Below are 14044 nucleotides of genomic sequence, written 5' to 3' on the forward strand. Positions count from 1 at the left end.
GGGAGAATCGTTTGAACCCAGGAAGCAGAGGTTGCAGTGCGCCAAGATCGCACCATTGCACTCCAGCCTGAGTGACAGAGTGAGATCCTGTCTCAAAAAAAAAAAAAAAAAGCCTGATGTGACAATTGCGGCAATCTCATGATCTTGAATGCATGAGAAGTTGCTTCTTATGGATGAACAAAGAAAATGATTTCTTGAGATGGAACCTATTCCTGGTGAAGATGCCGTGAATACTGTTGAAATAACAAAGCATTTAGAATATGACATAAACTCAGGTGATAAAGCAGCAGCAGGGTTTAAGAGGACTGACTCCAATTGAAGTAGTTCTACTACAGGTAAAATACTATCAAACAGCATTGCACGCTACAGAGAAATCTTGTGAAATGAAGAGTCAATCAATACAGCAAACTTAATTGTCTTAAGAAATTGCCATAGCCACCCCAAACTTCAGCATCCACCCCCCACCTTGATCAGTCCGCAGCCATCAACATCGAGGCAAGACCGTCTACCAGCAAAAGGATGACAACTCGCTGAAGACTCAGAGAATCTTTAGCATTTTTTAGTAATAAAGTATTTTAAAATTAAGGTATATACATTGAGTAGACATAATGCTATTGCACACTTACTAGACAACAGTATAAACGTAACTTTTATGTGTACTGGAAAACCAAAACATTTGTGTAACCCACTCTATTGTGATATTCACTTTAATGCAGTGGTCTGTAACCAAACCTGCAATATCTTTGAGGTATGCCTGCACTTTAAATCATCTCGATTACTTATAATACCTAATACAATGTAAATAGGTGTTATACTGGATTTTTAAAATTTTATTATTTTTACTTTTTTGTTTTTCCTTTTCCCAAATATTTTCTGTTCGGGGTTGAATCCATGGATGCAGAACCCAGAGGGCCAACTGTATACCTCTCCATTTAATTTGATGTAGTCTGCTTCCAAGTGTTTTCTAGTTCTCAGCATAGAGGCTTCCATATAGTAGATTTATACCTAAGTATTCCTTTAATTTTTTTTGGTGCTGTTCACAGATGGTATTTTTAAGTTTTAAATTCCAATTGTTTATTGCTGATATATAGGAATATAATTTTCCTTGTGTATACTGACCTTGTTTCCTGCAACTTTTCTATGATTGACTTATAGTTCTAGGAGCTCTTTTTGTGCATCCATTGGTACATTACATAAGATAGTATTATATGTGAGTAGAGCTAGTTTTCTTCCTTTCTTCCAAGTGTGTATGCTTTTTCTTTTTTGTCTCACTGGACTAGCTAGACATCCAGTTACTGTCCCAACATTAAGTGTTGATATTAGCTATGGGCTTTTTTATAGATGGCTTTTATTATTTTACTTGTGTATTTTAAATTCACCCTTCTTCCTTATAAACCTTCCACAAACCCTCATCATTTCTCACTTGGGTTGTTGTAATAGCTCTTGCCTGTATTAAAATGCTAACTCCCATTTATTTCACTTCTATGTATATTATAAATTTTATCTGCCTACTACCCATCCTCTAATTAAAAACAAAACAAAAAAAAGTACATGTGTTTATAACAGGTTTTACTTTTTTTCTTAGAGATTACTAAATACCATTTTATTTCATTTCTTCACAGATCTTCTGGTTCTTGATCATCTTAATTATCAAGTGTCATATATAGGGAACAAGCATTGATGTTCACTATGATTCAAACTATTACTGTCCCATAGTCAGTGGAGCTTTTTTAATGTCCAGAAAGAATACTTTCAATCTTTATGAACAGCCTAGGATTTTGCAGTTGTTTCTGAAGGCTCAAATTGTCCTGCTTCAAATTTTTCTTTGAATTTTAAGTAGTCTCTTCTTTTATCGAAATATTTTATCTGTTGGAAAAAAAAGGATTTGAAATAAGGGCAAGTTATGCAGCTTAGAAAAGCAAACGCACAGATTTAAATGTAACATATTATTCAACATAAATTTAAGTGATTTATATTCTGGAACCATTTTCTGTGTGTGTGTGTGTCAGTTGTAACTATGAATGATGTTTTTCTTTTTTCTTTTTTTTTATTATACTTTAAGTTTTAGGGTACATGAGCACAACGTGCAGGTTAGTTACATATGTATACATGTGCCATGTTGGTGTGCTGCACCCAGTAACTTGTCATTTAACATTAGGTATATCGCCTAATGCTGTCCCTCCCCCCTCCCCCCACCCCACAACAGGCCCCGGTGTGTGATGTTCCCTTTCCTGTGTCCATGTGTTCTCATTGTCTAGAACCATTTTGAATTGAGGCATTTGATGAATAAGTCTCTGAGGAGAGTACAGACCAGTGAATCCTAATCCTTTTTGGATTATAGACCATGTTGAGAATTTGAATAACTCAGGAACCTTCTCAAGAAATGGACCCATGTGCACACAGGTCAGGCTTGCTGGCGAGTTGAGTCCACAGAGCTCTCAGGTAGGTCAGAAGCCTTCAAATAAGAACACATTGGACCATTTTTCTTACTTCCCTTCCCTTCCTTCCATTCCCTTCCCTCCCTCCCTCCCTTCCTTCTCTCTCCCTCCCTTCCTTCTCTCTCTCTCTCTTTCTTTCTTGACAGAGAGTCTCGCTCTGTTACCCAGGCTGGAGTGCAGTGGAGCAATCTTGGCTCACTGCAACCACCGCCTCCCAGGTTCAAGCTATTCTCTGGCCTCAGCCTCCCAAGTAGCTGCAATTACAGGCACCTGCTACATGCCCGGCTACTTTTTTTGTATTTTTAGTAGTGATGGGGTTTTGCCATCTTGGCCAGGCTGGTCTCAAACTCCTGACCTCAAGTGATCCGCCTGCCTTGGCCTCCCAAAGTGCTGGGATTACAGACGTGAGCCACCATACCGAGCCTGGACCATTTTTCTTATCAACTCTAAATTCATCTTCATTGTCAGACCAGAAAACACTAGTTCTTTTGTTAAAAGCCTTTCTTAGGATTTAATTCTTAAATATTTCAGTGGTGCTTGTAAGTAAAAATTATCTTGGACTGCAAATGTAAAAATCTGCCCTGCGCTGTATCAATCAAGCTGGGATAACACACACACACAAAGTCAGCTGGAAGGAAACATGTCTCCCAAGGGTGTACTACAGCCACGGAGTGTGCTAATAGATCCGTTATTTGAGTGACTACTGGTTTCTTATTCATTGGGAAATCTTGTTCTCTAAAATCATCAACTACCAGAAATTTGCTGTTTGAAGTCTTATCTGTAAGAAGGAAACATCCCACTTTTGTCTAGAAGATCTAAGGCGCCCTGACACAGAAGCAGCCTTGATCTCCAACCCAGCTTCAGGATGTCAAATAACATTACTCAACGTGAACATGACACTCAATCTTTTAACTTCAAAGAAAGAAAACCCTGGTCCACTTTTCAATCCAGAGCTGACGATGACACCTATGCTTTGTACTGAGGTTGTCAAAACACCATTTCATTTAAATTTTACCTAAACTCCATTCTTCCCCTAAACTTCTAACAACTCTCTTTTTCTTTGTTGGTGAGAGGCCCACAGTTCTCTGGTGTGTGGTCTTCCTGGTTACAAGCATTCACAAATCAGACTATAGATTCATCCCTGGTGGTCTCAGGCTGATTGGGCTAGGATGGATGTTGTTATATAAGGATACCAAAGGAAGAAGTGGACATTGCCCTTAACATTTTTGTGACAAATTAATAGATGTTTGCATCTCCTGTCACATCTCCAACTGCCTAAGACAACTCCATTTAGAGGTCCTACTGACATTGCAGTCCCAACTTGTCCAGAACTTTGCTCCTCTCCAAACATGTTTCTCCTCTAATACCTATTTCAATGAATGCATCACATCCACCTAGACACTTAGATCTCTTTTCCCCTCTTCACTGCCACAGCACAAACCCTCATCATTTCTCACTTGGGTTGCTGTAACAGCTCTTTCACTGGCTTCTCTATTTCCAGGCTCAACCATCCTTAATCCACCTGTCCCAGGCTGCCAGAGTATCATCTTTCTGAAACCCAAAGTTGATCAGGTCACTTGCTTGTTTGAAGATCTTTCAAGGTATCCATATTGCCTTTAAGGTTTGTAAGACAAACAAGGCCACTGATGGCTTCATCCCTGCCCACCTGTCCATCCTCTCTGAATTTACCAGCAGTCCCTGAACTGTTTGTCCTACAGAGCTACCCCATGCTCATTTCCTGTGCATCTTGACTCCATGCCTTTGCATATTACCACATTCTGCCCGGAAAGCTCTCCTCCCTAGCCCTCACCTTCTCTTTCAACCAACAGCCTAAACCCTCAACACATGGTCCTTTCTCTAAAAGGCTAATGAATCAACAAGGATTCGTTGAGAAATACTGTATACACAAACGCGAGTGGTCTCTAAACCACTGAATAAGACCCAGGACAGTAGTGTGAATGCCAAAATACTGGGATTTCTGAGGCATTTCAAAGTTTTATAGAAAAAAGACAATATATGAATTTGATATTAAGATCACAGATCTTGGATATCTGGTTGCTCTGTTTGTGGAACTTTGTTAGATGATGCTAGAATGATAGCCCTGATCCCTGCTCCTAAGTTAGGAACAATAGGAACCTTTTTGTTTTGTTTTTTTTGAGACAGAGTCTCACACTGTCACCCAAGCTGGAGTGCAGTGGCGTGATCTCGGCTCACTGCAACCTCTGCCTACCGGGTTCCAGTGATTCTCCTGCCTCAGCCTCCCGAGTAGCTGGGACCACAGGCGCGTGCCACCATGCCTGGCTAATTTTCGTATTTTTAGTGGAGATGGGGTTTCACCATGTTGGCCAGGCTGGTCTCGAACTCCTGACCTCAGGTGATCCACCCGCCTTGGGAGTGGTGTCTCACGCCTGTAATCCCAGAAGACTTTCAATAGGACCATTATACACATCATACTGATGAGTGCTATAAAACAGATATGTGAGTACTAGAGAGAACTAATTTGTTTTGGTAATAGCTAGCATATTAGTTGTATGGCATATTTATTTTGTAATAAGCATGTATTTTTGGTGTTTTGGGATAGAATTACTAATTCTAAATCCCAATTTGGTGGTACTATTTTTATCTTTATTTTGTGGCTGTGACATCAGCTAAGTAAAAGATCCAAATTTTGAAATCATAGACATTCAAATCCTCTCTCTACTACTTTACTGGTTGGCTGGTCTAAGACAAATTATTTTACCTTTCTGAGCCTTAGTTCCTATTGTATAAAGCAGATACAACAGTACCTCACAAGACTGAATGAAAATTAAAGGCAACAAAAACAAAGCGTCTCATTCAGAATGCACTCAAAAGATATTTCCATTTACTTGCCCTCGCGTGTGCCTCCCCACCCTTATGCATACGTATCTCTGGAAAAACTTTTCAGCTTTTATTCTATGGCAATTGAGTGGGACTTTGACAAGGTAATACTTGAAAAGAGAGCACAGGTGAACAGGGAGCAAAGAACCGACAGTGAAGGGCAGGCTGAGAAATAACTCAGTTATGGACTAAGAAAGAACAGTGGTGCAGAAGAAAATGGGTGCAAATGGGAAACGGGCTATCACTGTCAAATGCTGCAGAAGTCAATGGGAATAATTTACTATACTACCTGCTTCCCTTCTTCGTTGCAGTCATCTACAACTTTGCAGGTCACCATCTGATATGGTTAGGCTTTGTGTCCCCACCCAAATCTCATCTTGAATTGTAATCCCCATAATCGCCACTTGTCAAGGACGAGACCAGGTGAAGGTAACTGAATCACCGGGGTAGTTTCTCCCATGCTGTTCTTGTGACAGTGAGTGAGTTCTCATAAGATCAGATGGTTTTATAAGGGGCTCTTCCCCCTTTGTTTGGCACTTCTCCTTCCTGCCACCTTGTGAAGAAGGTGCCTTGCCTCCTCTTCGCCTTCCACCATGATTCTAAGTTTCCTGAGGCCTCCCCAGCCATGCTGAACTGTGAGTCAATTAAACCTCTTTCCTTTATAAATTAACCAGTCTCAGGCAGTTCTTTATAGCAGTATGAAAACGGACTAATACACCATCATTTTCTCCAACAATAATCAGGTCACAACTCGTGGGTACTCAGGTCAAAACTCGCGAGTAATTTCAGTGTCCACATACTGGTCTTTTCAATACCGTGACCTCTCAGTTCCTTGACCTCTTCAATGATCTCATCCTCCAACCTACCTTACTCCCAGGATCAAAGCTTCTATCTTGTCTTCATAACAAACAGAACCTTCCATAATTCCAACTGTGAGAATCCCATTCTCCAACCCCTACCTCTGAACATTCCCTCATGGACTTCATGCCAACAGCCTACCAGTCCCACCACCTTTCCACTGATTGTCTTCCCTCTCATGGCCTCACTTCCCTCCTTACTCCTAAACCCAAAGCTCTCCAATAGCTTCCTGTATTACTAAGAGTAAAAGCACCAACCATGGCCGGGCACAGTGGCTCACACCTATAATCCCAGCACTTTGGGAGGCTGAGATGGACAGATCGCTTGAATCCAGGAGTTCAAGACCAGCCTGGGCAATATGGCAAAGATCACACCACTGCACTCCAGCCTGGGCAACAGAGTGAGACTGTCTCAAAAAAATAAAAATAAATAAAAATAAAAAAGTACCTCCCTGGCCTCCCGTCTCTTGGCTCTAACTTATGCTGTTTTCTTCTTACTGTCCCTTAAACACATCAGTGCAGGTTTTTGTTGCTGTTTTTTTTGTTTGTTTTGTTTTTTTTTTTTTAAAAAACCAAACAAAAAAAAACTGAGTCTTGTATGGTCGCCCAGGCTGGAGTGCAGTGGCATAATCTCAGCTTACTGGAACCTCCACCTCCCGGGTTCAAGCAATTCTCCTGCCTCAGCCTCCCAAATAGTTGGGATTACAGGCGCCCACCATCACACCCAGCTAATTTTTGTATTTTTAGTAGAGACTGGGTTTTGCCATGTTGGTCAGGCTGGTCTCAAATCCTGACCTCAGGTGATCCGCCCGCCTCGGCCTCCCAAAGTGCTGGGATTACAGGCATGAGCCACTGCTCCTAGCCCATCAGTGCAGGTTTCTGGCTGTTTCATTCTCTCTGCCTGGAATCCTCTTCACCAGGTATCTGCCTATCTGTTCCCTAACTTTTTTCATAACTTTGTAAAAACAGTTTCTGTATAAATAAAACCTTTCTTGACCATCCTACTTAAACCTGTACCCTTGTTTGATTTTTCATCCTATCACTTATTACCATTTAACATCCTTTTAATTCTACTACTTGTCTCTCTCCCCATACTAGAATGTATGCTACATGAGGGCTGAGCACTTTGTCTATTTTTCCTTGCTGTATTTTCCTATGGCACATAGGAGGTGCTCAATAGATATTTGTGGAATGACTAAACGAACAGGATATGCACCAAAAAAATGACTGTGGAGCTGAAGTAGGGCCATCATCTATATTTGGGAGATTTTTTTTCTATATCATTTCATTAAAATGGGCAGGTTATATGTTCTTGAACTTTTCTTTAATAAATACTCTTTTTACAAAACACGTGAATGTGTTACTTTTCTTGTCAGAAGGGGAACACTGAGTCTTCACTCTAGATCCATTAACTGTAATACTCCTTCCCCTGGACAACACAAGTGCTTTAACTGATGATGAACACAGTCATTCCTCTCCTTCACCCCCTGGCAGCAAGACTGGCTACAGAGAGCTTGCACTCAGCTCTGCGGTTCTACGGGTGAGTTTTATAGGTACACACCCCATGTGGGGGTGCTGTGGTAGCTTCATGCTGCCTGCATCTGGACAGGTGAGGTAATGGCCACTATTGGGCCTCTGTCCAGATTCCCTCTGCAAACCCATGCACCCACTCCCCGCTGCGCTGGGCAGTGGCTAACACCAGATGGCTGCCCCCTTCTCCAGAGAGCTGCCCTTCAGCCAATGCCAATGACTGGCAGGCACAAAAGCCATGAATTATGGTACAATTTACACTCCAGAGCTTCCAGAAGGATCAGACTGAAGCTGGACAGCAGCTGAGCTCACAGCCCTAACTTATCTAGTCTCCCTCCTGAGAACACTCCAATAATTCAGTCAAGGCTGACACGCAGGTCCCGGGTCCTAAGTTGATGCTAGTGTCTTTCTCTGAAGCTGGGAAGCATGGGAGGAGAGGCCTACTGAGTGCAGGTCATGAGTGTGGGCCCTGCTAACCTGATGGGATTGATGTCCTTATAAGAAGAGGAAGAGCCGGGTGCAGTGGCTCACACCTGTAATCCCAGCACTTTAGGAGGCCGAGGCGGGTGGAACAAGAGGTCAGGAGTTCAAGACCAGCCTGGCCAAGATGGTGAAACCCCATCTCTACTAAAACTACAAAAAGTAACTGGGTGTGGTGGCGGGCGCTTGTAATCCCAGCTACTCAGGAGGCTGAGGCAGGAGAACTGCTTGAACCTGGGCAGCAGAGGTTGCAGTGAGCTGAGATCACACCACTGCACTCCAGCCTGGGTGACAGAGTGAGATTCTGTCTCAAAAACAAAAAAAAAAAAAGAGGAGAAAGAGACTGGACCGACCTCTCTGTCTCTCTCTGCTGGGTGGGAACACAGCAAGAAGGTAGCTGTCTTAACAAGTCAGGATGAGGGCCCTCATCACAAACTGACCATGTTGGCATGCTGATCTCGGACCTCCAGCCTCCAAAACTGTGAGAAATAAATTTCTGTAAGGTATTTTGTTATGACAGCCTGGGCTAAGATAGGCATCAACACATAAGCTGGGACTTCAAGCCATGGCTGTAAACAGGATTGCCTTGGACCAGTGAGTAGCAGAGAAGGGAGCTCTAATGAACACGGGCATTTAACAGACTCACAGCAAGGCATTCCAAAGAGCGGTGGCTGCTAGACATGAATGAAGAAACTGGGTGAGAGAACTGTAAAGGGACCCAAGGAGACAGGGCTTTTGTATTCAACTAGACTTGAATTATAACTCAGTTTCTAGAACAACATGAGACTTGTGCAAGCTATTTTCATGGATCCTTTTCTTGCACGGTAGGCACAGGAAGAAGTATGTGGGGTCTGGAATCAGACTACTGAGCTCAAATCCAGGCTCTGTGACTACAAGTGACTTCATGTCAATGTACCCTTACCTATAAAACCGCTAAGAGAGTTCCACGAGAGATAAATAAGATAGATGACACATTTCAAGTGTGTAGAGTGTAGAGGATGTACTCAATTCATGTTAGCAGTGACTAGGACGCAGTCACCTGGAGAGAGGTTGGGGCCTCAGAGGACGGCACCCAGTCTGCTTGAGTGGGAGAGATGTACAATCAAGAACCAAATGGCTGGCTGTAAAAACCCTTTCTGACAGACTGGAATGTGCCCCGGAAGTGTGGGAGTGGGAGCCATCAGGCTGGAGAAAAAGCAGTGGGTTGCAGGAGGAGACAGAGGATAAAAGTGGGATCGAAGGGGAACTCCTTAAACCTGGAGTTCCTCTCAATGCATCTGTCTAATGGGAAAACTACAGATGTATAATATTTTCTGCTAGAATCATTATCTAATTCAATCATAGAGTCCCACATTGATCAGTTTTCAGTTTACATGTCAAGTTATGCATTTTGTTGTCATAACAATCCCATGAGATAGGTTGTATCAGGCTGGTTTTACAGATGAAGAGTTCATCTAAAGCAATGTCTGGCCAGACATGGTGACTCAATGCCTGTTAATCCCAGTGCTTTGGGAGGTCGAGGTGGGAAGATCACTTGAGCCCAGGAGTTGGAGACCAGCCTGGGCAACATAGTAAGATCCTGTCTTTACAAAATATTTTAAAAAATTAGCCAGGCATGGTGGCAGATGCCTATAGTGCCAGCTTCTCAGGAGGTTTAGACAGGAGATCGCTTGAGGCCAGGAGGTCAAGGCTGCAGTGAGCTATGATCATGCCACTGCACTCAAGCCAGGGTGACAGACTGAGAACCTGTCTCTAAAAATTAAAGAAAGAAAAATAAAGTAATTTCTGTTCACTGCGTTCATCCCCAGCTCAGCCACCAATATGATCCCCCCCCTGCATCGCAGCCTTCTTGTGGCCTCCTTCAAAGCCTCTTAAAGGTTCGAGGTATGAGAAGGTAAAACCCCTAAAACCACTTCAACTCTAAAATTATCTGTTTTCCGACTACATGGTATATTTTGGAGCAGCATAAGACAGTGAAAAAGCACAGACAAATCCAAGTTCAAATCCCACACCAGCCAGTTAGGCCTGCCTTAAAATTACAGTTTTGTCACTTGCTGAGTAGTAACAAGAGTTACTTCAATGCTCTGAGCTTCAGTTGCCTCCTCTGGAGATAGAGAATAACAACGTCTTGCTCTGTGGCCCAGGCTGGAATGCAGTGGCATGATCTTGGCTCACTGCAACCTCCACCTCGTGGGTCCTGGTTCAAGCAATTCTCCTGCCTCAGCCTCCTGAGTAGCTGGGATTAGAGGCACGTGCCACCATGCCCAACTATTTTTTTTTTTTTGTATTTTTAGTAGAGATGGGGTTTCACTGTGTTGACCAGGCTGGTCTTGAACTCCTGACCTTGTGATCTGCACGCCTCGGCCTCCCCAAAGTGCTGGGATTACAGGCGTGAGCCACTGCACCCAGCCAACAACACCTATCTTAACAGGTATTGGTGAAGATGAAAATATCAAGCACTTAGCACACATGGCCCCTTACTAACCTCAGTAGTAGTCCCCTTTCCAATCCCCCCTTATACTAAGGACAGGGAATACAGCGCTTCAATGCCTGTCAGGGAGACAGAATCCACCATATGAACCTTTTCTTTCTTCTGCTTACCAAACTCCTTTCTTTATATTTTGGGTATATGATGACTTACAGGATTTTGGGTGAGCAACTGGGAATGCTTTATTTCTGACAGTAGCTCTAGGTCAATAATTTTGCCAACTCCTGCCCAAGATTAAATACTACCCCTTCAGAAGATCCTGGAAAAGTCTACCAGTGAAATGAACTGGAATCTTTTGGTTATTGTTCATATGTTTGTTGTGTTTTTCGACGCTCTTTAATGTGTCAGTTGACATTCTCCAAAGATCTACCTGAGGTAAGGGCATCAAATAAGGCTGAATTACCAGGCAAGGTTTTCTCTGCGCCTCAAAGAAACTGTTAATTGACATGCCTCAGAGAGTGCTTCATGTCAGCCTACCACTCACAGCATAAGCTCGATGTATCTTAACAGGGAAGAGAAACACATCAAAGTGTGACTTACCCACTGTTGGGGACAACTTGATTCGAAAGAGCTTCTTAACTTCTTGCATTGAGAAGCATCCTCTAAGTTCTCATCTAAACACTTCCAGTACTCATCCCGGGCCCCCCAGCAGACCTGTCTTTGCTTCATAGATGGGGCTGCCATTCCTACTGCGATGAAGCCTGTTGGCCAAAATAACATTTGAGATTAACAATGAACTTTGTAATCTGAAGAGAAGGTAAGGAAAGAGGAAAACTGTCAATCTCCTCTTCCTTTAAAACTAAAAAAAAAAAAGCATGCTTCGGGATTTTGATGATGCAACTGAACCCAATCATTTCTCAGTGGCAGCATAAGACCACCCGCTCTTGAGGCTTATCTCACACTGTGTGATTTGATCCCTGCTGGGGCGGCCGCGTGGGCTCAGAAAGCCCGGCTGAGAACTGTGGCTCTGTCCCAGTCGCTTAGGGCAGCTCATTTCTCTCCGAGCCCGTTTCCCACCAGTAAAGCAGGGACAGCAGTGCCTAGTTTACAGGGTTACTGTTCGAACCTAAGCGCCGTAGAAACAGGTGTGTGGGGGCCACAATCACCAAGCAGGCGATTGGAGTGCCACCCCGTTTTGCACAGGAGGAACCCGCGGCTCGGGGACAGTAAGGGACCTCCCGGGCCCATAGTCCACGCGCGCCCCACCCGGACCCATCAGCAAGCCGACCTCTCTGCCCGCCCACGTCCGGCTTCCTTTCGATGTCGACGGGAGGAAAGGGTCACGCAGGCCACCAACCGGCGGTGGAGGGCGCGGTGCCGAGTCCTGCCACTGCAGGGTCGCCCCGCTGGCTCGAGCTCTAGAAGCGTAGACCTCCCCAACCGCAAAAAGCAATTCACGCGGCGAAATCGCGGACTCTTTTGACCCTTCCGAGGTACCATTTACTTTCCAAAGAAGGGCGGGACTTCCTGTTTCGCTTTTATCTGTAAGACCAACTTCCGGCTTTCAAGGGCAAGAAGGGTATATACGTATATATCATCGCATAGTGTGTCGCGGAAGGCTTGATATGCTAGTCCCGCGGGACAAGGTGAGCCGAGGAGTTTGTGTGGAAGTTTGCACCTGAGAGTGCGAGAGCTGGACGGAGTGTTACAAAGCCGTGATGCCTTCTCGTTTTGTTTTGTTTTTGATACAGGGTCTCGCTCTTCCGCCCAGTCTTGAGTGCAGTGGTGAGAACAGGGCTTACTGCAGCCTCAAAATCCTGGACCCAAAAGATCCTCCCACCTCAGCCTGCCTCCCAGGTAGCTGGGACTACAGGCGCACACCACCATCGCTTCTTGGATTAAAAGAAAAGGATGAAACGGGCCCCAGAAAGAGGCGGTGACGTCCCAGAACCCATGGCAGGGGAGTTGGGAAAATAAATATTTGTATTGTTTTAATCTCCCTTGTGGCTTTTTTTAACCCCCGAAACAGCAAGGTATTTTTAAAAGGGATGAAGAGAATTGCTTCAAATTTTTTGAGACGTTATTTTTAATATGTGAGTTAATATCTTAGAAACAAAATGAACAAGAAAAAAATTTTTTAAAAATATATATGAGTTAATATCTCAGCAGAATCTTTATTAAAAAGCATGTTTATGGTCAGTCATCTGGCACGCCGTTCTCTTTTCCATCTGCTCCATCATCTAGTTCTAAAACATTTATATAAGATACGCAATTTACAATTTTGCACTCAGTGCAGTTTGATCCATTCCAAATTCAATATGCAGACTTTTCAGGGTGGCGATGTGAGACTAAGTACCACCAAATATGTGTTCTGCAATATAGAAAGTATTTCTCCCATAGTTAATGCACTGTAATAGTGGAGTTACTTTAGCTTTACCAGAGCCACCCCCTTCTTTTACATCATGTCTATCGACGTCAGTTTACATATAGATATCTTTTAAATATGACTGATGGGATATAAAAGGAATGAAAGGAAAGAGTCTTAGATGACTTCTGAGTCTAAAAAGGAAATGTGTTTTAAATTTAAAATTTATAAGTACTTAATGAAAAACACATATGAAACAAAGTGAAGCGACAGAATTACAAAGAAAAAAATGCCTGGTCATATTGGGTAATTTTAACAGGCCTTTCTCACTAATTGTTAAGACTAGCAAGAGAAAAATTAAGGATATAGGAAACGTGAATAACATGATGTAAAAACGACGCAATTAATATGTACAGAACAACATGACCAAAATCAGAATGTAGTTTTTTGAAAGCAGACACATCACCACAGTCAGCCACATACTTAGTTATAAAGCAACTCAACAAATTTTGAAAATTGAAATAATTGCCATTTTTTACTACAGTGCATTTAAGAGAGAAATCAATAAAGAACTGTAAAAACAAGTCTGAATGACACAGAGACAGAGTCAATGGTATTGAGAAAATATTTTGAACTGAACCATAAAATACAATAGCAACACCTGTGGGATGAAACTAAAGCAGCACTTAGAGGGACATTTATAGCCATAAGTAAGTGTATTAGAAGAGTCTGAAAAGTCTTGAGCTGAAAATCCCTTTTCAAGAAGTTAGAAAAAGGACAGCAAAATAAGACAGAAAACAGAAGGACAGAAATAATGTTAAGAGCAGAAATTAACGAAATGGAAAATAAAAGCAGTGGTGTACCAGAGCCAGCCTGTACTGGCATGGGAGAGCCAATTGTGCACACCTCTTGGCAAGTCCATGATCAATAACATCAAATAAGTAGCTTGAAGTCACCCATGATGGGACTGTTTACACTATGGAACTCAACAAACAAGCCAGGATTTTGTTTTATGTTTGGAGCCAATTCAAATAAGTAGCTTGAAGTCAACCATGATGGGACTGTTTACACTATGGAAATCAACAAA

The 14044-nt window shown here is 42.9% G+C and overlaps 1 protein-coding gene and 1 long non-coding RNA gene across 4 annotated transcripts; one reads left to right on the top strand and one right to left on the bottom strand.

The window, feature by feature from the left end:
* Positions 1–543: 543 nt before the first annotated feature.
* On the bottom strand, positions 544–12112 carry LOC100447246 (cytochrome c oxidase assembly factor 6 homolog). 3 transcript variants are annotated; one of them, XM_002809287.5, is made up of 3 exons: positions 11882–12112; positions 11193–11353; positions 544–1866 (listed from the first exon to the last, which is right to left on the bottom strand). In XM_002809287.5, the coding sequence occupies exons 1-3, from the start codon at positions 12090–12092 to the stop codon at positions 1771–1773; spliced, it is 468 nt and encodes a 155-aa protein (XP_002809333.1). In that variant the 5' UTR covers positions 12093–12112; the 3' UTR covers positions 544–1770. The 3 variants fall into 3 exon arrangements, with proteins under 3 accessions (XP_002809333.1, XP_054417269.1, XP_054417262.1); XM_054561294.2 differs by lacking the exon at positions 11882–12112 and adding an exon at positions 11720–11840; XM_054561287.2 differs by lacking the exon at positions 11882–12112 and adding an exon at positions 11553–11795.
* LOC103893019 (uncharacterized) lies at positions 12112–12587 on the top strand. Its single transcript, XR_008527793.2, has 2 exons — positions 12112–12238; positions 12344–12587. It is a non-coding gene; the product is annotated as an uncharacterized LOC103893019 (long non-coding RNA).
* The last annotated feature ends 1457 nt before the right edge of the window (positions 12588–14044 follow it).

Source organism: Pongo abelii, chromosome 1, assembly GCF_028885655.2.
Source record: "Pongo abelii isolate AG06213 chromosome 1, NHGRI_mPonAbe1-v2.0_pri, whole genome shotgun sequence".
NCBI classification, from domain to species: domain Eukaryota; kingdom Metazoa; phylum Chordata; class Mammalia; order Primates; family Hominidae; genus Pongo; species Pongo abelii.